Source organism: Canis aureus, chromosome 23 (genome assembly GCF_053574225.1).
Source record: "Canis aureus isolate CA01 chromosome 23, VMU_Caureus_v.1.0, whole genome shotgun sequence".
Classification (NCBI taxonomy): Eukaryota; Metazoa; Chordata; class Mammalia; order Carnivora; family Canidae; genus Canis; species Canis aureus.
The window spans coordinates 374,506-398,041 of NC_135633.1; the positions used below are offsets into that span (position 1 = coordinate 374,506).

A 23,536-nucleotide genomic window follows, 5' to 3' on the forward strand; every position below is an offset into this window, starting at 1 on the left:
CGTGAAGATTCAAATCACAGTGCCCTGGTCACAGAGCCGGGCTGGTGAGGGAGGCCTGAGAAGGAAGTCTGTGAGAAGGAGGATATTTCCGACAAACTGGGCGAGGTTCTAGTTCTAGAAACTGGAGCAGAATTGGTAGCTTGGTCACAGGAAAGAGAGAAAGGGGGTGGGATACGATGACCCAAGGGAAGTTTGGGGAGACTGTGAACTTGGGCGCGGAATAGAAAGTGGGCCGAGGTCCAGCAGCCTGGAAAATGTAAAACTGCAGGAGCTCTGCCGCCAGGGCTGGCACCTGAGCCTGGAGCAGCGGCTGCAGAGCGATGGGCGACAGAGAACCCCCAACTGCAATTCATGAGGGAACAGCCAGCAGGAGGGCAGGGCTGCAGCTTCACGGTAGCCAGAGCCATTGCAGATGGGATAGTGAAGAGGGGGCTGGAGCGGGGAAGGGAAGGGGAGCAGGTGGAGAGAGGAGGAGGAGGGAAGATGGTAGGGGGTGGAGGAAGGAAGGGAGGAGGAGGAGAGAGGACGGTAGGGGGTAGGGGAATGCAGGGGAGGAGGAGGAGAGAGGGGGAGGAGAGGAGAAAAAAGGAGGGAAGGGAGAAGAGGAGAAGGAGAGGAAGAGGAGGAGGAGGAGGCAGGGGAGGGGAGGCGTAAGAGAAGGATAAGAGAGTGCCTTCAGGGAAGGAGAGGGGGGAGTATGAGTAAGCGGGGAAACAGTAGTTCCTTTAAGGTACGTGCTCTAACTGTAGAGCGTGGGGGGAAAGCTCTGGAAGGAAGTCAGTGAGATCTGGGTCCAGTTGTCTTGTTTGCAGACAGGGACCGAGTGCGCACCTGGGGAGCGGTAGGGAGATGAGGTGTCGGGATGCAGGTAGCCGGGTCTCCGGCCTCTAAGGAAGGCCTTCACAGCCACTCAGAATAGACGAATAGAGATGGGGGAGCGTCTCGAATCCCTCAGAGAGAGGGTGGCTGGGAAGCCGCCCTGGAGAGAAGACCACGGGGCGTCCTCCCCTGGCCCGCGGATCCCCTGGCCCCAAGACAGAGTGTTTCCGAGGCTGCTGACCAGCTTCTGGGGCGGGACCATCACATAATGAATGATCAAGCTCAAAATTCAAGTTGCTGGTTTCCAAAAGGGAGAAGGAATCCTTATTTGAATGAAGTCAGCACCGCAGTTGACCGGCTGCAAGGGACCCGTCAGGCTACTTGGAAAGTGGCGCGTTTCTCAACACTTGCTTGTCTTAACCCAGCTACTCACTAGTGTTTGCACCGCTGCTTTGATCCCCACACACGAGCGTGGGCTCACGAGAGCACAAACCCACTGCAACTGCGCCCTTCCTGGGGCAGCGCCTTCGTGCGTCTTAATAAGCAAATAAATTCTTGCTGAGAAAAAGAACCGGTTCACCATGTGAGGTCTCTGAAATGTGGTCAGGGAGTTTGCGTCTCCTCTGAAAACTGGGTTTTCAGTGCCATTAAGCGCGAACCGTACAAGTGATTGACTCGGACCCTATCCTCTCGGCGGGTCCCCTCAGCAAGCTGCGCCTCTGGGACAGCGGTGGAAATACCAGGAGCTGGAGGAGGAGCTTCCTACAGAAAAAGCTCGTTCAGTTCTCTCCCAATAGATGGATCTTGCACCAGTTTAGGAGCTGACCCCAGGCAGTACTTGGAAGAAATGGCAGGAAGAGTGTCTCTGACAGTGACCATCAATCGTTTAGTCCTTGTGCTTCTCACGAATAAGCCTGCCGTGAGCCTCAGCAAGCCAGTCATGGGTCCGAGGGACTAATTGTCTCTTTTTTTAAAGATTGTTTGCTTGTTTATTTATTTAACAGAGAAAGAGACAGGGTGGGGCATGAGTGGGGAGGCGAGGCAGAGGGAGCAGCAGACTCCCCGTGGAGCAGGGGGCCCTAGCCCAGCATCAGGACCCCAGCCAAAGGCGACCAGGCGCCCCTGATTGTCTCCCTCTCGCCGTCTGTCCTGTGGGACCGCTGCTCGCTCACGTGTCCGTTGCCAAATAACAACAGAAAGTGGGATCGCACGGTGAAAAGAGCAGCTGAGGTTCAACCCTCGACGACGAAAGCCCCCCAAACAGTAAGAGAGCCAGCTGACGCCGGAACCGCTCAGGACACTCACCACTAAGGAGGATCTGAATCTTCCCAGAGTGGAAACATGTTCCTGTCCCACGGCGAGCGGTTCGACGCTGCTTGGGCCCGGGTGCTGGATGCTTTCGGTCTTTACAGATCAGTCAGCAAGAAGGTGAGACAGTAGGGGGGGTGGGGGGGGGCGTTCTGGGGCCTGGGGCAGGCAGGTGCTCTGCGCCTGACGGGGAGCTGCGGGTTGCTCCAGGTGTGGGAAGCATTACCCTAGCTTCACTCGGGTAAGGATCGGAGGAGCCTCCCCAAGCGAAAGAGTCGCAGCAGTTCAGAGATGGGTCCAAAAGGGGGATGGACGGGCCCCACGGGAAGTCCAGGCTTCTGGCTTCATTCATTCTATATTACGGTCATTCAAATCTGACGTCATGAGGTCATATCTCAGGTGGCTGAGAAATTCTCTGAGGGTCGGTCTGAGGTGCACGTGTAGCTGCCACACCAACTGGCTGAAATCGAATCCTCCTCGCATCCCAGCATCACGGATCACAGCCGGGCCTCAATGCCCCTCCCCTTACCCCAGCTGATCCTGGTGCCCTGCATGCCCCTCCCTGCCCCAGAGGCCCCGACACCCTGCACCCCCAGCCCAGATGGCCTCAGCATATTGAGCCAAGTCTTCTTGGTCCAGAAGTCTCTATGTGATTGTAAGATCCAACCTCTTTGAGAGGAGACTGGCTGCATGGGAGGTGTCCTCACCTTCCGAGGAAGCGTCCTCTAGACCTGGCTGCAGAGACCTCGGTCTGGGCAGACCCCAGCAGCACGTCTCAGGAAGCAGGATGTGGCGCTGGCCCTGAGCCACTGCATCTGGCGTGGTCCCCTCGGCTGCCTTCACCACCCACCGACTCAGACAGGAGAGCCGCGGGGCGCCCTGGCAGCGGCCCCCGGGAGCTGTGACTGCAGATTCTCCGAACACTGAAGCCCAAGAAGCATATCAGGCAAAAAGTGCTACCGGACGACGACACTGCCTGAGCCCAGGGACCTCACCGGGAAGGCTGGGCGGCACACAGCACTCCCCGCCAAGGCTCAGGTGTCCGCCTAGCATGCAGAGCAGCCGAAATCACAAATATCTGAAATCAAAAGACATCTATTTCTGCTCTTCTCTGGGTGTGGCTGAAAAAATCAGCAGTGGAGACAATAAGGTAACTTGCCCAGAAACAAGCAACCCCAGGAGGAGAGGGACTTGGAGAAAACCAGCTTTCTTGGCATCCAGTCGATCCACAGGCCCGTCTTTGTTGATTTGTCCATTGATTCATGTTCTAGTTACTTTGGTCAGGTCAGGCCTTGAAAGTATTTGCTTATAATACAAGAGAACGGTGTATGTATATTTTTTTATGCTGGGAAGCTCTCCCAGAAGACAAACATATGTATGTCATCGTAGGTTCTCTCCCCTCGTGTTCACACACATCTGCCCACGTGTATAACCCAGCGTTAGACCGATACGTGCATTCCAACACTCAGCCGGAGCACACGTTCCAACTAAGCATTTTATTGCATCTTTCTAAAAATGCCCGTTGTGACCAGAATGGGACTGTGTAATTTAAGTGAACTTGGAAATCAAGCTCACGCTAAAAAACGTTCCCAGCATCTATATCAAAGGCCTATTATTGGTTCTTGTGACAACAGATTATACTCTCAGCTGTCAAGCAAGAGCACGCAAGGGCTTCCTTATATGTGCTGGAAACGGGGTCCCCAGCATCGCCTTGTCTCGGGGTCAAGGCCGGCCCCCCGGGCCGCGACCCACTCCGTCTGCATCCCGAGAGCCTGGAGAGCCAGCTCCAGCGACGAAGAGGAAGAGGCTGAGGAAAGACAAAGACAAGTCTACGTGTTATGGTTTTTGTCTTTCACTCTCTTTTTCTGGACTTTCTTCTGATGTTAACATTTCTAGATTCATAAGATTTACATTTATCTTTTAAATCATTCCCAGGGCGCCTGGGCGACTCAGTCGGGCGGGGATCTGCCTTCAGCTCGGGTCGTGAGCTCGGGGTCCTGGGACCCAGCCCCAGGCGGGCGCTGTGCTGGGCAGACGCCTGCTTCTCCCTCTCCCTCTACCCCTCCTCCCCACTCATGTTTGCTTCCTCTCTCTCTCTCTCTCAAATAAATAAATAAAATCTTTTTAAAAAATTTAAATTATTCCAATATAAGCATCTAGGATTGTTCCAGAAGGTATCAGAGTCCACTGGTTAAGAGCTTAACCCCTGGAATCATAAACCAGGTTCTCCACTCTCAGTTTCTGCAAATTTGGGAACGTTGAACAAGCTGAGGCTCCCATTCTGTCACCTTTTTTTATTTTTAAAGACTTTTGATTGTTTATGAAATGTGAGAATTTTTATTTACACTTAGAAAACCTTGCTTGTAATATATGCTTTCCCAGCACCATTTTACTTGTAATTAATCATGTGATGACTCCTAAGTTCTCTGTTGTCTCTTTAGACTCCGTCTCTTGAATGCATCTAACATTTTACCAAAAAAGTATTCATCAAAGCCTCAAAAAAGAATTTTTAATTTCTGCTATATTAATGTTATTTATCATAGTTTTTTTCTTTTTAAACTGTTTGATTTGTTTCCTTTTCTCTTTTTCTTTTTTTTTAAGATTTTATTTATTTGTTTGAGAGACAGAGCACAAGTGGGGCAAAGGGAGAAGCAGGCTCCCCACTGAGCGGGGATCAATGATGTGGGGCTGGATCCTGGGGCTCGGGTCACGACCTGAGCTGAAGGCAGATGCTCAACCGACAGAGCTGCACAGGCACCGCCCTTCCCATTTCCTTTTTTCTATGCAATTAGAAAAATTAGCTTTCCTCTACAAAGCGGAAGCTCCTATATATTTAATTCTTTGGAAGTTTTATTTTTTTTATTTGTCTTAAACTTTACAGGATTCCCTCTGCGTCAGGGTCTCCAAAGCCATCCCCAGTCCTGATGACTCGCTAGGAGGACTGAGCACACAGGCTATCAGAGCGATGATTACAGCTGAAGGATGCAGAGCAAGGGGACAGGTGCGTGGGGCACAGGCCATAGGAAACTGCGCTCAAGCGTCCAAGGCTTGAGGCCCAGGGGAGGCCCAGGCGTGCTTACCCCCCAGCAGTGAGCCGAGGCAACAGGTGCGTGTGGTCCACCAAGGAAGGTGCACACAGACTCAGCGTTCAGAGTGTTTATGGGGGGAAACCACATGAGCACCCCCCCACCCAGCACACACCAAAATTCCACATTCTCCAAAGGAGAACAAGCGTTGAACATAAACCATACGTTTCACACAAACAGTTCAGGCACAGGGAGCCTCTGTCCTAAGAGTGGCGGGAACACTACCCGAATGCAAGTTCCCAGGTGCCACCCGGCAAGCAGGCCTCCCAGAGCTTAGCGGGCTCAACCTGCTGCTTTTAAATGGACTCTGCACGTCGGCGAATTGTCAGGCTGGGGAGGCCTCTATTTTTCTATCATCTGGAGTTAAATTGTATCCGTCGTAGGCAGACCTCTAAAACTGTTTTCTGAGATTGATTCAATCCAACATTAACCTAGGTGCTGCTGTGAAGGACTCCACAGATCAAGGATTCGAAAGCAGGGAGCGTGACCGGGATTTTCTAAGTGACCCGATCTAATGACATAAATCCTCTTTTTTTCTCTATATTTTTTTATTTGAGTTCAATTTGCCAACATATAGCACATCACCCAGTGCTCATCCCGCCAAGTGCCCCCCTCAGTGCCCGTCACCCAGTCACCCCCACCCCCCACCCACCTCCACTTCCACCACCCCTTGTTCGTTTCCCAGTCAGGGGTCTCTCATGTTCTGTCCCCCTCTCTGATATTTCCCACTCAGTCCCCCTCCTTTCCCCTATGATCCCTTTCACTATGTCTTATATTCCCCGTATGAGGGAGACCAGATGATGATTGTCCTTCTCCGATTGACTTATTTCACTCAGCATCAGACCCTCCAGGTCCCTCCACGTCGAAGCAACTGGTGGGTGTCCGTCCTTTCTAATGGCTGAGGAATATCCCACTGTATACACAAACCACATCTTCTTTATCCATCATCTGTTGATGGACACCGAAGCTCCTTGCACAGTCTGGCTATTGTGGACATTGCTGCTAGAAACATCGGGGTGCAGGTGTCCCGGCGTTTCACTACATCTGTATCTTTGGGGTAAATCCCCAGCAGGGCAATTCCTGGGTCGTAGAGCAGGTCTATTTCTAACTCTTTGAGGAACCTCCACACAGTTTTCCAGAGTGGCTGCACCAGTTCACATTCCCACCAACAGGGCAAGAGGGTTCCCCTTTCTCCACATCCTCTCCAAAACTTGTGGTTTCCTGTCTTGTTAATGTTCCCCATTCTCACTGGTGTGAGGTGGGATCTCATTGTGGTTTTGATTTGTATTTCCCTGATGGCAAGTGATGCAGAGCATTTTCTCATGGGCTTGTTGGCCATGTCTATGTCTTCCTCTGTGAGATTTCTCTTCATGTCTTTTGCCCATTTCATGATTGGATTGTTTGTTTCTTTGGTGTTGAGTTTAATAAGTTCTTTATAGATCTTGGAAACTAGCCCTTTATCTGATACGTCATTTGCAAATATCTTCTCCCATCTGTAGGTTGTCTTTGAGTTTTGTTGACTGTTTAATTTTCTGTGCAGAAGCTTATCTTGATGAAGTCCCAATAGTTCATTTTTGCTTTTGTTTCTCTTGCCTTCATGGATGTATCTTGCAAGAAGTTGCTGTGGCCAAGTTCAAAAAGGGTGTTGCCTGTGTCCTTCTCTAGGATTTTGATGGATTCTTGTCTCACGTTGAGATCTTTCATCCATTTTGAGTTTATCTTTGTGTATGGTGAAAAGAGAGTGGTCCAGTTTCATTCTTCTGCATGTGGATGTCCAATTTCCCCAGCACCATTTATTGAAGAGACTGTCCTTTTTCCAGTGGACACTCTTTCCTGCTTTGTTGAATATTAGTTGACCATAGAGTTGAGGGCCCATTTTTGGGTTCTCTATTCTGTTCCCCCAGCCCTGGCTTTCTTTTTCAATATTCCCCTGGTTATTCGGGGTCTTTTCTGATTCCACACAAATCTTAAGATTATTTTTTCCAACTCTCTGAAGAAAGTCCATGGTATTTTGATAGGGATTGCATGAAATGTGTAAATTGCCCTGGGTTCCATAGACATTTTCACAATATTAATTCTTCCAACCCATGAGCATGGAATATTTCTCCATCTCTTTGTGTCTTCCTCAATTTCTTTCAGAAGTGTTCTGTAGTTTTTAGGGTATAGATCCTTTACCTCCTTGGTTAGGTTTGTTCCTAGGTATCTCATGTTTTTGAGTGCAATTGTAAATGGGATTGGCTCCTTAATTTCTCTTCTTCGGTCTCATTGTTAGTGTATAGAAATGCCTCGCACCTAAAGGAACTGGAGAAAGAGTAGCAAATAAAACCTACACCCAGCAGAAGAAGAGAGATAATAAAGATTTGAGCAGAACTCAATGAAATAGAGACCAGAAGAACTGTGGAACAGATCAACAAAACCAGGAGTTGGTTCTTTGAAAGAATTAATAAGATAGATAAACCATTAGCCAGTCTTATTAAAAAGAAAAAAGACTCAAATTAATAAAATCATGAATGAAAGAGGGGAGATCACAACCAATACCAAGGAAATAAAAATTACTTTTTTAAGATTTTTAAGATTGTATTCATTTATTCATGAGAGACACACACAGAGAGAGAGAGAGGCAGGCTCCATGCAGGGAGCCGGACGTGGGACTCGATCCCGGGTCTCCAGGATCACACCCTGGGCCGAAGGCGGTGCTAAACTGGCCTGTGGGCCACCCAGGCTGCCCACAAACGATTTTAAAAACATATTATGAACAGCTGTACACCAATAAATTAGGCAATCTAGAAGAAATGCATGCATTTCTGGAAAACCACAAACTACCAAAACTGGCACAGGAAGAAACAGAAAACCTGAACAGGCCAATAACCAGGGATGAAATTGAAGCAGTCATCAAAAATCACCCAAGACACAAAAGTCCAGGGCCAAATGGCTTCCCAGGGGAATTCTATCAAACACTTAAAGAAGAAACAATACCTATTCTACTAAAGCTGTTCCAAAAGAAAGGGATGGAGTACTTCAAAACTCATTCTATGAGACCAGCATCACCTTAATTGTAAAACCAGACAAAGATCCCACCAAAAAGGAAAATTATAGACCAATATACCTGATGAACACAGATGCAAAAATTCTCAACAAGATACTACCCAATAGGATCCAACAATCCATTAAGAATATTATTCACCACGACCAAATGGAATTTACCCCAGGATGCAAGGCTGGTTCAACACTCGTAAAGCAATCAATGTGATTGATCATATCAGCAAGAGAAAAAACAAGACCCATATGATACTCTCAGTAGATGCAGAGAAAGCATTTGACAAAATACAGCATCCATTCCTGATCAAAACTCTTCAGAGTGTAGGGATAGAGGGAACATTCCTCAGCATCTTAAAAGCCATCTACGAAAAGCCCACAGCAAATATCATTCTCAAAGGGGAAGCACTGGGAGCCTTTCCCCTAAGATCAGGAACAAGACAGGGATGTCCACTCTCACCACTGCTATTCAACATTGTACTAGAAGTCCCAGCCTCAGCAATCAGGCAACAAAAAGAAATAAAAGGCATTCAAATTGGCAAAGAAGAAGTCAGACTCTCCCTCTTTGCAGATTACATGATACTCTACGTAGAAAACCCCAATGACGCCACCTCAAGATTGCTAGGACTCATACAGCAATTCGGCAGTGTGGCAGGAGACAAAGTCAATGCCCAGAACTCGGTGGCATTTCTATAAGTACATAAATCCTTAAAGCGGAGAACTTCCTCTGTCCGAAAGCAAAAGAGAGAGAGAGACTGCCTCAGAAGGGGACATCAGTAAGATCGACGACTGTGGGGAACTCCACCTGCCATCATTGCCTTTGAAAGGGCCCAAGAGGGAAGAGATACGAGAGGTGTCTAGTGACCTCCACCAACAGCCAGCGAAGGAAGGACTTCAATCCTGTATGAAATCAAATGCTGCCACCAGCCCAAATTAGCCTACAGACACAGCCTCTCCAAGAGCCTGAAGAAACGACAGCCCTGCTGACAGCTCGATTTGAACTTGTTGAGACTCTAAGCGAAGAACCCACGTGAACCCCATGGTGCCTACACTCCAGTCATACAAACTATGGGATGATAAACGGTGCTATCTTCTGGTGCCAAGTCTGTGGGGATTTGTTACATCAGCAGCCAAATCTAATACACGATCGGGATTCTCTTACAGGAAATCATCCACATTTTCCCAACATTTTGTGATAATTTGGGATTTTACTTCCAGATTTTACTCTCCAGTATGAAACTTAAGCCAAAGAATAAATTTCACCGATAGAGTGACCTTCCAACATTTACTGGCATTTACCTTTTTGAGTACATATTTCAATAACTCCTTAGAGGGGATCTATATGTTATTTATTGTAATCCCTGTTTTGTTGATCATTCTCACATGATTAGAGGGTGTCTAAAATTAAAAATGCTTTAAGATGATATATTTTTCTTAATCTCCTTTTTTTTTTGCCCTTTACAAATTAATTCTAGTTAGCCTGAGCATAGGAGGGAAATTACTAAAATAAATGTCATCAGAATTTTAATACTGTTTTTCCATATAGCTCTAGCAGATAATTCTGTTTCCAGGTAATTCAGATACAACCAAATAGCTTTTTATAATGCACGTTTGCGGCAAATTTGAGAATATTGTTTGTCTATAAATGCAAGAAAACAAGAAAGTGGTGAGCAAGACGTGAGCAAGCAAGACGTTTGTGAAACAGTGAAGAGGATGGGTTAGCCCAGCAGAGGTTGTAGGGTATGTGCTGGGAGGCTGGTTTGTAGGCTGAAGGCCCCTGTTAGTCACACCCTCAAGAATGTAGAGATCCTGTCTTCCCTCTATCTTCCATCAAGTAGAAGGTGCAGAAAAACATGTTCAGTGTTCAAGGACAAGGACTCCTGGGGCGGTCAACGCGGAGCATCTCCCTCATTAGGAAGAGCGTCCAGATGTCAGGACTCAGCCCCTTGGAATGCTGGCCGTGCAAGGAGGATAAAGCCTACAGAGTTGCTAGGCTAAGTTGCTGCGTAGACCCAGCAGCAGATGCTTTGTCCAGTCCGCCGCTCCTAGAGCCTTCTGTGCAAGTTTCCCCAATAAACCCTCGTCTTGGTCTCTGTCTCCAAATCTTGTCTTCACCCTCATGGGACTGTCACCCACCCACAGCTTCAAGTCTGCGGCGGTGGGGGTGGGGGTGGCACTGCACACAGACATGATGAAGATGGACCGAATAAATAGAAAATGCAGTGGAACAAAAAAGAATGAACCTGACATCTTTTAGCGAGTTAGCTATTAGCAGGTCATTGATCACCAGTGCTAACCTTCAAAATAAAATTGCCAGTTATTCTACTTGCAAATGGTGGATTTATCCAGGAATAGCAGGGGATTGCAAACCAGGACATGAAGGAATGCACAATCATGGGCAGGTGTGGAGAACAAAGGAGAGGAAGGCTCTTTGATGGAGGAGGAGGGCAGTGGAGAAGGCTGCTGTAAATCCCAAGGCCGTTGAGTAACCTGGGAGTTCCAAGCATAGTGAGTGGTCACGGGCTGATTTGTGACCGTCTCATTGGCAGGACCATTGCTATGGGAGGAGAAACCTCTTTCTTCCCCCTGCTGGGATGGGGATGCCTCGTGGCTGAAATGTCTAATGCGAGGTTGCAAGGTCTCTTCCTGTTAGCGGGGGTAGGGTATGAGACCTTCCCCTGCTGAAGCTACGAGCTCTCATACCAGGGTATTAAAAGACAAATCCCCAATGTCAACAGCTGTACGTTTAAAAAAATAAAGCACTCCCACTGCTTGAAATTATCACCCTCCAAAATTCCCTGTTTCTTTTTAGAATCATTAAAACTATAAATCAACACAAAAAAAGCATAAAGAGCCCCCCCAACACGTCGGAAATCTTTGTGTCAGATCTCAAAGCCAGGTACTACAGGAAAGAGAAATCAAGGCGCTGAGCTTCTTCCAGTGTCGGTAAATCTCTTGCCTCCTCAGCTATGGGGGGATCTAGCCTTCTAGGAAGTACCCTCAGCACAGTTTTGGATTTTCCTTTTTATAACTGAAGTTATTATAAGTAAGAAAATCAGGAGGGAGGATGTGAGAAGGTTCTAGGCTATACCCCACCCCACAGCGGTCGTGTCTTCCCCAAGCACATGGATGTGCCTGAAAATGTCTCACCTAGTATTTGATATGTGTCTATTAGACTGAAAGAGCAGGCTTTGCAAGATGCTTCAAGGGATCCTAGTGGGTAATACAGAAGAATCACTTATGAATTCTTTGACAATATTGTGTCTTATATTTGCTCTGGATTCTCTGAAAAGAAGCCAATTCCCCCACCTCCAGCCAGTGATTCAGACCCAGTAAAACTGGGACAAGACATGCTAATCTGTACCTGTAACCAGCTCCAGGAGATTCTTACAAACACAGAATTGTGGTCTAAGTTTGGGAAAACACTGCTTTCTCATTTAATTTTACTCTACCAGAAGGCATCTTGTTATGAATGTACATCCTTAAGGTGCTGAGGAAAGGTTCTCATAGAGCATTTTTGTCCAATTAAACCTAATGCAGAATCTTGAAACAACGGGATTGTGGATAGGGATAACAAGGTGAGCTGGTTCCATATTTTAACAAAAACTAACCTTCGAAAAGCCCCATCGCAAAAGTAAAAGCTTAATAAATTACCTTTAGGGCGGGGGGTACGGGTGACTTGGTAGCGGGCACTGAGGGGGGCACTTGACGGGATGAGCACTGGGTGTTATTCTGCATGTTGGCACATTGAACACCAATAAAAATAAATTTATTATTACAAAAAAATAAAAATTAAAAAATTAAAAAATCATAAATAAATAAATAAATAAATAAATAAATAAATAAATAAATTACCTTTAGAAATTATATAGAATGTCACATGGATTGCCCCGGCTTCTAAAGGCAGGATAATTATTGGTGAACATTGTTAAATTTAGATACAGGAATCTCCAGGATTATGAGTTAATATAATAAAGGACAAGCAAAACAGTATACCTGTCATCATCACAGACCTCAAGGTTAAGTCCTGTCTACAAAATATTTTATTGTATTTTATCTTCTTTTTTTTAATTTTTTAAAATTTTTATTTATTTATGATAGTCACACACAGAGAGAGAGAGAGAGAGAGAGAGGCAGAGACATAGGCAGAGGGAGAAGCAGGCTCCATGCACCGGGAGCCCGACGTGGGATTCGATCCCGGGTCTCCAGGATCGCGCCCTGGGCCAAAGGCAGGCGCCAAACCGCTGCGCCACCCAGGGATCCCTGTATTTTATCTTCTTTAAAATTAACAAGAATTCATTTTAGGGCGTCTATTGCTTAAATTATATTCAAGCATAAGAGCCTTAGAGTAAATATACAATTCCTCTTTGTGAATTATACTTCAATAGAGCTAAAAAAAAAAAAAAATCCTTCTCTTTTAAAACTTGGGGGAAAAAGAATCTGAATTTTAACAATATCCCCAAGTAATATGCATGCATCGTAGAGTTTGGGAAGCAATAGTACGGTGCGTGGACAGGAGCCTCGGATTCGGGTTTGAATTCTAGGTGTACCCCTGCTCGCTCTGTAATCTCAGGCTGGTCACTTAACTCCAGACTTGAGGTCCTCACCCATAGCACGGTGACAGGGAGGATTATTATACTGGATCATGCTCAATACCTGGCACATTGTAGGCATCAGCAGTGGTGGCTAAACGTGTTCAACCTTTGTCGCCGTCCTAGTGGGACACGCGTTTCCCCACCTGGACCACCGTGGTGATGCCTTTCCTGCTTTCCAGTCTTAGCTTGTCCCCACCCGTCCTGTCACAAATGCCAGCGCCAGCTATTTCCACTAGCAAAGGCCTGACTCTGAAACCGGTCTCCCCAAAAAGCTCCGGGGCATCCCAGTGCATTTATAAGCCTCTCAGGGCAATCCTAACCCAAACTCTGCAGGAAATCCGCAGCCTCCTACTGTCTGAGCCGAGCCCAGCGAGAATGATACGGTGACAGAAGGAACCCCTGGGTTGGCAGCTCCAAAATTTTGCCCTTGTTTTAACAACACTGAGCTGTTTTGACTGTTTACTCTCTCCAGGCTGCAATTCCCTAATCTGTGCAATCAAGTAATTTGGTTAATAGTTTTACCAAAAGGCCTTTTACCCCCAGCGATGGATGAGGCTGGTACCTAAACCAACTGCATGAACACACCAGGAATAATTTAATAAAGTGACAGAACATAAGACCAACATACAAAAATCAGGGCGTCTCTATACACCAACAAGCCATCGGGGAAGGAAATCAAGAACACAACCTCATTGACAATACGACTAACAGAATAAAATAGAAATTCACCATCAAATCCAAGACTATGGGGATCCCTGGGTGGCGCAGCGGTTTGGCGCCTGCCTTTGGCCCAGGGCGCGATCCTGGAGACCCGGGATCGAGTCCCACGTCGGGCTCCCGGTGCATGGAGCCTGCTTCTCCCTCTGCCTGTGTCTCTGCCTCTCTCTCTCTCCCTCTGTGACTGTCATAAATAAATAAAAAAAAAAAAAATAAAAAAAAAAAAAAAAAAAAAAAAAAATCCAAGACTATGAAAATCTACTATGCTTTCTTTGAAGAGTTTCGTATTTTTAACTCTCACATTTGGGTCTTTGCTACATTTTGAATCCACTTTAGTGTATGGTGAGCAGTAGGACCCCAGCTTTGATCTTACGCAGACACCCCGTCGCCCAGCACCATCTGTCAAGAGAGTTTTCCTTCTCCATTTAGGGACCTTGGCATCCTTGCTGCAAATCAATTGATCGTAGATCATGGTTTTATTTTTGGATTCTCAATTCTATTCCATTAGTATATATGTTTATCCTTACGCCAGCAACGCAGTTGTGATGACTATACCTCTGTAGTAGGCTTTGAAATTGGGACATGTGAATCGTCCAACTGCATCCTTTTCCAGGATCATTTTGGATATTTCGGATTTCCATACGAGTTTTAAGATCAGTTTTTCCATTTCTGTTTTTTAAAGAATGCCACTGAGATTTTGATAGGGATTATATTCAATCTTTGGGGGCAGTACTGTCATCTTAATACAAGTTCTCCAATCCATGAACACAGGATATCTTTACATTTATTTGATCTTTAATTCCTTTCGGTAGTTTTTGTAGTTTGAGTTGGTTTCCTTGTCCATTCTGCACCAATATCACACTATCTTGATGATAATCAGTTTATGGTTTGTCTTGATATTTTGTACAGTAAATGCTTCTACGTGTTCTCTGAGAGTGCTCTGACTGTATTTAATCAATCGCCAGCCTATAATTTCTTGAAGTTTGCACTTCCTTATATTTTTCCATCTTTTATTTTTGCCTTTCTACCAAATTTTCAAAAGGACAGCACAGGATGGTTAACTATAATAAACACAGTTTTATACAGTAAATCCTAGAACTTTTTCCCTTAATTAAAAAAAAAAAAAAAACCTGCTTCCCAAGTTTAAGTTAAAAACCTGGTTTAATTAGTATTGGAATGAATTTATAATCCATGCATCTTCAGTTCATGAGCATGATGATTTCATCTTTTTCGGGTCTTTTTAGGTCTAATCATAAAGTTTTATAATTTTCTCTTTGGAGTGCTTGCATATTTTTCAGGTTTATACATAGGTATTTGATATGTTCACTCTATTATATTGCTTTTCTTATGCTGGTATACTAAATTTCTGTTGCTTTAAATTTTTTTTAAAGATTTTATTTATTTATTCATGAGAGACACGGAGAGAGAGAGAGAGGCAGAGACACAGGCAGAGGGAGAAGCAGGCTCCATGCAGGGAGCCCGACGTGGGACTTGATCCCGGGTCTCCAGGATCACACCCTGGGCCGAAGGTGGCACTAAACTGCTGAGCCACCCGGGCTGCTCAAATTTCTGTTGCTTTTAATATATGAACTGTAATAATTTGTCTATAGATTCTTTGTATTTTCTACACATGCACCTATTCACTGTGAACAATGGCAGTTTTCTTTTTTCTTGATAGCTATTTTTATATTTCACTCCTTAATGCTGCTATGGACTTTACCCAGAATCTCCAACATAGAGATGCAGGATCCACCATAAGGGCTTTTTTGACCATGACCCTTGCTTTTTGCTGTAAAAATTCAGTTGATTGTACACACTGTGTGATTTGAACATTGTCCTCTGGGTTTTTTCTGGAATACCCATGTTAGAGATTAAGCAAAAGGTATTGAATTCCAATATTGCCCCCACACTCTTTTCTTTGTAGAAAAACCTATCTTCTTTATTTCTAAAGCTATTTTGTAAGATTTTTTTATTCTTGGTTTTCTGAAATTTCACTAATATAAGTCTAACAAAGACCTGGGTGAAATAATGGAGATAGAGGACGATACCTTACATGTGCAAGAAAGTCCCTGACCTGAGGAGGTACAAGAACTCAAACAGTTAAAACAAATAATCCCAAAATTTAGACAAAAGAGCTGATATTTCTCTTCACTCTCCAGGAAGGTGTATAAAAATAATTTCTCTGTTGAAATAAAAATCATGGTCTTACATTCAGCATAAGAATATTCCATATTGTGTCAGTAAAGTGCCCTAGTGGTTTACTAGGAAGGTAAAACAGGTGGAGTAGGGAAGACAGGGGAGGGGTCAGGGAAGGAAGGACCAAGTGAGGCAGAATTGGGGGAGCATATTTACTCACTGTACCACCCAAGACATGCAGCGTTTGAGACCTATTTAGGAACTTCATCTTCCTTTCAATTTTTCTTAGGAGAAAATTCAGTCCTCACCCCACTGGTGAGGGAGGGAGCCACTACACACTCACCTAGATCTCTGTTGGTCTCTTAGCCAAGTCTCTTGCATCATGGAAACTCTATAAAGTGGGAATCTTCTTCCTGAGATTGATTGGTTCTTAGGACTGAATTGCGTCCCCACCCATCCACCCAAATTCATAGGTTGATGCCCTAACCCTCAATAGGATGGCATTTAGAGATGGGGCCTTTGGGAGGCAATTAGGTTTATTTTTTATTTATTTTTTATTTTTTTAATAAATTAATTTTTTATTGGTGTTCAATTTACCAACATACAGAATAACACCCAGTGCTCATCCCGTCAAGTGTCCCCCTCAGTGTCCGTCACCCACTCACCCCCACCCCCTGCCCTCCTCCCCTTCCACTACCCCTAGTTCGTTTCCCAGAGTTAGGAGTCTTCATGTTCTGTCTCCCTTTCTGGCAGTTAGGTTTAAATGAGGTCAGAGTGGGATCCTCGTGATGGGAGGAGTGGCCTCATCAGAAAAGAGGCCAGAGCACACCACAGCCCCGACACCCTCCAATTTCATCTTACTTCACATCTATCACGAGAAGCAGTGGTACGGGGATAAGAACTAGATTAGCTGCAGAGGGATTGTGTGATTCCTCATGACTCTGGACTTCTTTTGTTTAAAGCATAACAAATAACTGCAAGATTTTTCTTTTTAAAATGCCTTTATTACAAATTTAAAATCTAAGGAAGCTCCTTTCCCCCTACTCAAAGAGTTCATTAGTATAGACATCAGAACAAGTTCTTCATTTTAAAATATCATTTATAAATTGTTAAAAGATGATGTCCATGGGCACCTGGCCAGCTTCTACCATGCAGTGCAATCCTCGGACAGCCACCATACCAAGGGCCAACAAGGTTGCCTCACCATCCAGAATTTATAGGTCAATTGCTGCCCTTAACAGGGAAAGAAAATTCATGTGGTCAAAAGGGAGGGGAATTATACCTACAATGAAGGGGGAGGAAGAAAGCACAGTCGTATAGTTGCAGTGATGGGAAACTATTCATAGATAAAAAGTCACTGAGGCTCAGCAAGGCAGGACCATGAGAGAAGAAGGCAACAATTTTAAATCCCAGGACCCACTACAATATTTTAATGATTAGGGTTAGCAGACATATGACATTATATATAATTAATAAGTATAAGTTTTACAGAACTTTTTTTATTTAAATGTATCCATTGATATGTAGAAAAAAAATAGAGCTTTCTCTTCTACAATACAGAAGCCCAAAAGCCAACTTAATGGCTTAATTAAGAAGGATTTTCTCTCATGGGCATTTAGTTCTTCTAGAACAAAAAGCTTATAGGAGAATATACATTTGAATTAGCACCTTCATGGAAATTTCCAGACCCATCCATACGTAGGTTATAGTCAAAGATTTTTCTCTGGCTGAATGGAGGTCAATAAAATTGATTTTTTTAAAATTGATAAAACAAAATAGCTCTTGAGGTTATAATAAAAACAACAACAACAACAACAGTGCTTTACCTGAAAGAATAATGAGAAATGCTCAGGCGGGTATAACTCTTAATTGCCATAAGAATTCACGGCTGGGATAATCCTGAACTTAAATTATGTGGCCACATAGAGCACTGTGTGTGGTGTAGCTCAATACTTAACACTTGCCTTTTTTCATGACTGTATGGGAAAACATGTGTAGTACTAAGTCAAAATACTTGCCCAAAAGACACTTGTGGATGGGTACCCACATTTTCCTTCTGCGAAGTACAAATTTCCATTTTTTTTGTCTAAGCTACTTGATTTGGTGTTCTGTTGCTTACAATCCAGATTTGTCTGATTTAGTTTCTTTTCCTAAACCACAGTGTCTTTCTCACTCCCCTAAAGAGTATACATACCAGCCTGAAATCTATGTACTTCTTTTTTCTTTTTTTAGAAAGTTTGTATTCACATTTGTGCAAAAAGAGATAAAAAATAAAAGTAGTACACCTGGGGCCTTCATCTCAGGGGTCTATGCCACTTACCTTTGGGTGTACCAGGATATCGGAAGGTAACTAGTGATATTTAAATTTGTTGGCACATAAGTGATTGAACTTTCGATGAGAATACCCCATGGACGCTCCTAAGGAGATAAAGAGCATAAGAGTAGTCATTCTGACCATGTTTGAGGGTTACAGACAATTTAGGAATAGAAAAACATAAGAATCATCATTTTCACATTAATATTTAAAGTAGAAATAAAAAAAAATAAAGTAGAAATAAGTAGAATATTTATTATTCTTTATTCTTTATTATTCTTATTGTAAAGTAGAACAGAGCTAAGTGATAAAATGTCTGTTTTTAGAAAAACCCACTGGGGCACCTGGGTGCCCTAATCAGTTAGGTGGCTACCTTCTGCTTGGGTCATGATCTCAGGGTCCTTGGATAGAGCCCCACATCAGGCCCTCTGCTCAGGGGGGAGTGTGCTTCTCCCTCTGCCCCTCACCACACTCATGCACACAATCTCTCTCAAATAAATGAAATATTTAAAAAAAATAGTTCCTGACATTATATTTGCTTGGCAGCTGAGTCTGTACAGTTTTGAGTCACTACACCTGTTTACAAGTAAGGCTCTGATTTAGGCAGACCTGGACAATGGAGCGAGTCACTCTGGGAGTGAACTTTAAGTATTTGGCACTTCAGAGCAGGGGACAACACAAAACAGGAGTCGGCAACCTTTTTCTGAAACAGGTTAAAGAATAAGTAGTTGAGTCTTTGAAAACCCCAGTGTCTCTGTTATAGAGACATTCATTCAGCCACTGGAGCAGGAAGGCCATCAGAGACAATACCCAAGAGAACGGGCTTATTCTATTAACACCATTTACAAAACCCAGGGAAGCTGGCTGGATTTGGCCCTACGGCCATAGGAGCCTCGGCCAGAACCCAGTAGTATTTCAAAACAAGATATATAGCATGCTCAACATAAATAAGCGCGGTACACACAAATATTTCTAAAGAAAAACAATTAACCTAAGACCGTTGTCCATTTGTCCAGAGTCTTAGATTCCATGGAAAGTGTAAGCCAAGAGACATGCATCGAAGTGTGCGCTATAATTAAATGTGTTTAAATTCTGGAATCACAAATATAAGGTGGTGTCTACAATGAGAGCCAACGTGTCCACGAAGTGAGGTGGAATCACTAGTTCATACAACTCATCTTCAAGCGCACCATTTCGTGGCTTAGAAATATCGTATTCAAGGGTACTTTGGAGTACCTCCGACGGCTCAGGCTCAAATGTGGTCTTAAACGCTTACTCCTAGACTGATAGGAAGGAATAAATACACCTAAGCTTTTTAATTTATAAAATGAGCCTGGTAAGGGGTACCTGGGTGGCACAGTCAGGTCAGCACCCAACTCTTGGTTTTTGGCTCAGGTCCTGCTCTCAGGGTCGTGGGATCGAGCACCACATCAGGCTCTGAACTCAGCCCAGAGTCGGCTTGATTCTCTCTCTCTCTCTGTGCCTCTCTCCCTGCTTGCTCACTCTCTCAAATAAATCTTTTTTTTTTTTTTTTTTTTTTTAAAGAGCCTGGTAAGAATCTGTAGGGTTGAGCAGTATATAGGACAATATCACATATTAAAGACATTCTATTTGATCTGGATTTTGCACAAATAGGAATATACCAGCCCATGTTCCTCAGCTCCAGAGTAACTAAACAATAGGAATATCTTGACAAAACAATTCCATTGCATAATCAATCACCAGGTTCTTTCCTTCCTACATCCCCCTGACCCCAAAATCTGGAATCTTTTCCTGTCCTCGTGTTGGTCCTTTTCCCAGGCAGGTTCTTCTTCCAGGGCTAGCAACTGAACCCTCGGCCCCACTTTCCTTACAGATGACTTGCTTATAGTTCCAATGAAAAGGACGGAGCCTCTTCCCTAGAAAAACCTGCAAATGTCCTAGGAAGTTTGCATTTGACCTGGTGGGATTATCTGAAGGGACAACCGACAGCCTTTTTGTTTCACGAACATTGATGGTACGTAATCATTACCTCTCTATGCTCACCATGTGCTGGGGATGGGTTTAGGGCCTGAGGATACACTGGTAATCAAAGGCGCGGGAGGGTCAAGAACCTGGATCCAGAGATAGAACCAGTTGACCTAAAAGTGAGGCAGTATAGGACCCACCAGGAAAAACAGGCTGCCATGACCACACTCAGCACAAAGTTCATGTAGAGCCAAAGCAGCAGGTGTGAGAGACCTCGCAACTCCCCCGTCACCCCCTCTCAGACCCAACTGCCCCACTCACTGAGAGACCCTGGGAGAGTTACTTGAGTGCTCTCTGCCTTGGGGTCTTCATCCTTAACGTGGGCAGAGTCCTATCTAGCAAACGGGGTTGCTGTGAAGGCTAAGTAGACCACCTGGCCCTAATCAAGGTGTATTTATTAAATAAATATAACCTGTACTAGGGATTGAGGGGCTCTAAACAACAAGTCTCTAATATTCATTAGCACAACTGCCTAAATAAGGGTTATTCCTCTCCTACTGGTCTCCTACCAGCTTCCTTCTCACCGGAATCCATTTTATTCAGGATAGTTCATGGAATTTAGGCTTTCTGGCTTCAGACAAGATCAACCACCCCTCACCCCTTTTAATTATACAACAGCCACATAACCTATTGGAGTTGAAACTTTTGAACGACAAAAAAGAACAGGTGGGAGATTGGTCAGTCTGTTTCAAAATAAGGTGTTGCCCTCAAGTTAGGTCTCATTACAGGCAGGAAAGATGGGGAGATGGATTGGCTTTTTTTTTTTTTTTTTTTTTTTTTGTAATGCACATGGTGTTCACTACAGCGTTATTCACATTAGCCAAGATACAGAGACAACCTAAGAGTCCCTGGACAGGTGAATGGAGAAAGAAGGTGCTGCACAGATACAGGGGGCGTTGGTCATAGGAAAGGAAAACGCACTATTTGTGAGGACACAGCAGCCCTTCAAGGCCTTGTGCCAAGAGAAAGAAACCAGCAGAAGGCAGACACTGTAGGATCCCACTTGAATGTGGAATCTAGAAGAGCCAAACGGCCACGCTCCTGGATACAGAGGACAGAATGGTGGCTGCAGGGGCTGGGCAGCGGGAAGGCCGGGGAGGCATTGATCCGAGGGTGCAAGCGGCACAAACGGTCAGGGTCAAGATGGATAGTTTCTGAGGCTCCAACCCGGAACATGGTGACCACAGTTAACAATGCTTTATTATCTACGGAGAGTTGCTGAGAACATAAATCTTCAATATTCTCACCACAAAAAAGAGCTGGTTAACACCTCATCAGCTCACAAGATGACCAGCTGTGCCGCGGCAGTCCCGTCACGGCACGTCCATATACCAGGTCCTCGCCGGACACCTTACACCCACATAGCATGACGTCAAGTGCAGCTCAGTAAAGCTGGGGAAACAAGGATGCGTGGTGTCTAGAGTGTCACCTCTCACCTGGTATCTTTTCTGCTAGGTAATCATCACGAAACTTTAGGGAGTGACAATATTACGGGAGCAATAAAAAAATCAATGTACAATTAATTGTAATAGCTCAGTTTTTAATGATGGCCCAGGAGAGCCACAAAGAACAACCTATTATTAGTTAAAACAATAACTGCTCCGGGACACCTGGGCGGCCTGGGGCGTGACCCCGGGATCTGGGATCCAGTCTCGCATCGGGCTCCCTGCAGAGAGCCCGCTTCTCCCTCTGCCTGCTTCTCCGCCTCTCTCTGTGTTGCTCATGAAAAAATAAATAATATCTTAAAACAAAAAAACAAAAAAAAAAAAAGAAAGAAAGAAAAGAAACACTAACTCCTCTTACTTCAACTCTGGTTCCACGAGAAGACAGAGGGTAAAGGAACTCAAAGAAATCCGAGGTCCCTCCAGTTGCAGGACAGCCAGTTCCCAGACAGATTTCATGGTGCTGGGCTTTCTGGGTCAGGGACGGCCTTGGTTTCAGTCTGCTCTGAAGCCAGCGCTGGCCGCAGGTCACGGACACTGATGAAAGGGAGACCATGGGAAGTATTAGCCCCGTATCCGTCCCCAAATAACATCCTGGAAAATGTTTAACTTCTTAGTCAACCTGAAGCTCAACGCCAGAGTGAAAACAGCTGGGTGCTACTGGCGGACGTGCCCCTGGAGCCTGGGTGGGCTACCAGAGGTCTCCGACGAGGCTCAGTGGGCTCCGGGAGCGTGAAGGAAATGCCCAGTGCCTCCCGGGACTTGCAAGGCAACTCTCAGGCCTTAGGCCTCCTCAGGGCCACCCGGACTTCATCGCAGTGGGCGTCGCACGCCGAGAGCATTCCCAGGCGTGACCCACGCAGCTGCAAGCCGGCACCTGGTCAGAGCTGCAGGCTCCATCGGGCCTTCACCTCCAAGAGGCCGGGCTCGGTGGATCGGGCCACGCCGCGTGCATGCAGGGACTGTCCCGAGACAGGGCCTGGCACGTGCCTCCTCTGCTCGGTTTATTTAGGGCTCGCTAACTGTCATTTGGAGGTGTCTGCTTTTCATTCAATCCGCCCGAAGCCAATTTTATTACTAACCCCCACTCGCAGGCTAGGAGTGGCTCTGAGCCCGGTGGAGGGCAGAGGAGGGTGCAAGCCCACAGAGGCCACCCAGGGATCCTGCTCTCCGTGACAGCAGCGGCCCCCCTGCGGTCCCCCCACCCCACAGGAGCAAAGGCAACCCCAAAGCCAACGGTTCGAGAAAGCATGCCCACCACGTGGAAGGCCACCCTCCGGAATTCCCTTTCTCTTACCGTCCTCAGAACCACGAATCAACATAAAGAGCATAAGAAGCCCCCCGAACAAGCCAGAGACCCGCATCGTCTCAGATCTCCACCCAAGACGCCAGAGGAAACAGGAAACCCGGCGAAGCGGTCTCCCCAGGTGTGTTTAAGCCTCGCGCCTCCTCGGCTGCAGGTGCGAGCTGTCATTCTGGAAGCAACACCAAAACCCGCAGCACAATGGGCTTTTCAGCATCAAGGCCGAAACTACCACAAACTGCTATAATCGTGGGGACTCAGGGAAGCGAGAGGACATCTATCAGTGGCTTGACCACAACCGTCCAAACTGTGTCTTCTGTTTAACTCATAACCTACTTTTGAGTCTCCTTCACACCTTCCTCCAACACCACTTTTGCCAAAGTCACCGTGTTGTCATGTTGCCACAGGTAACGGTCAATTTGTAGTTCTCATCCCACGTAACGGTTTAACACGACAGTTGATGTGGTTGATGGCTCTGCCTGCGTGGCTCCCAGAATCCCGCTTTATCCCATTTTATTTCCAGTTACCTTACTGACTCCTCTTTGCTTCATTTGAACCCTCTGCCTCCCCTCGACTACCTCTTAACATCGGAAATCCCAAGACTTAAGCCTTAGACCAAGTAGAGTCTTTTCCTCAATTATTTGCCTTGAACTCATCCAGCCTTCTCGGCCTTAAAAATTATTATTTTTTTGCTGGTTAATGCAAATTTTCTACACCTAGCCTGGATCTTCTCCTAAGACGAAATTAGAAGTTACAGCTGTTACAATGAGGCC

At 45.4% G+C, this 23,536-nt stretch overlaps 1 protein-coding gene and 1 long non-coding RNA gene across 5 annotated transcripts in view; one reads left to right on the forward strand and one right to left on the reverse strand.

Annotated features, from left to right (window-relative positions):
* LOC144294477 (uncharacterized) overlaps positions 1-23,536 on the forward strand; it is a 39,954-nt gene that overhangs the window by 218 nt on the left and 16,200 nt on the right. For 2 of the 4 annotated variants that reach the window (XR_013361835.1, XR_013361838.1), the window contains exons 1-2: positions 703-2,247; positions 5,009-5,128. This is a non-coding gene — a long non-coding RNA (uncharacterized LOC144294477). Of the gene's footprint in view, positions 1-702; positions 2,248-5,008; positions 5,129-19,888; positions 20,008-23,536 lie in introns of those variants that run through there. The other 2 variants (XR_013361836.1, XR_013361837.1) reach the window with 2 other exon arrangements.
* On the reverse strand, positions 16,801-22,824 carry OOSP4A (oocyte secreted protein family member 4A). The gene is made up of 6 exons (XM_077867638.1): positions 22,758-22,824; positions 21,822-21,997; positions 21,022-21,236; positions 18,621-18,669; positions 18,018-18,115; positions 16,801-16,930 (listed from the first exon to the last, which is right to left on the reverse strand). Exons 1-6 carry the CDS (start codon positions 22,822-22,824, stop codon positions 16,912-16,914), a joined length of 624 nt encoding a protein of 207 aa, XP_077723764.1. The 3' UTR covers positions 16,801-16,911.

Coding starts and splice junctions, on each gene's coding strand:
- OOSP4A (XM_077867638.1), bottom strand. CDS start 22,824: ATGCGGGTCTCTGGCTTGTTCGGGGGGCTTCTTATGCTCTTTATGTTG. Junction 18,670..21,021: donor CTTCTAGATTCCACATTCAA/GTGGGATCCTAC, acceptor CCTGCTCTGAAG/TGCCAAATACTTAAAGTTCA. Junction 18,116..18,620: donor TGACTCGCTCCATTGTCCAG/GTCTGCCTAAAT, acceptor TTATCTCCTTAG/GAGCGTCCATGGGGTATTCT.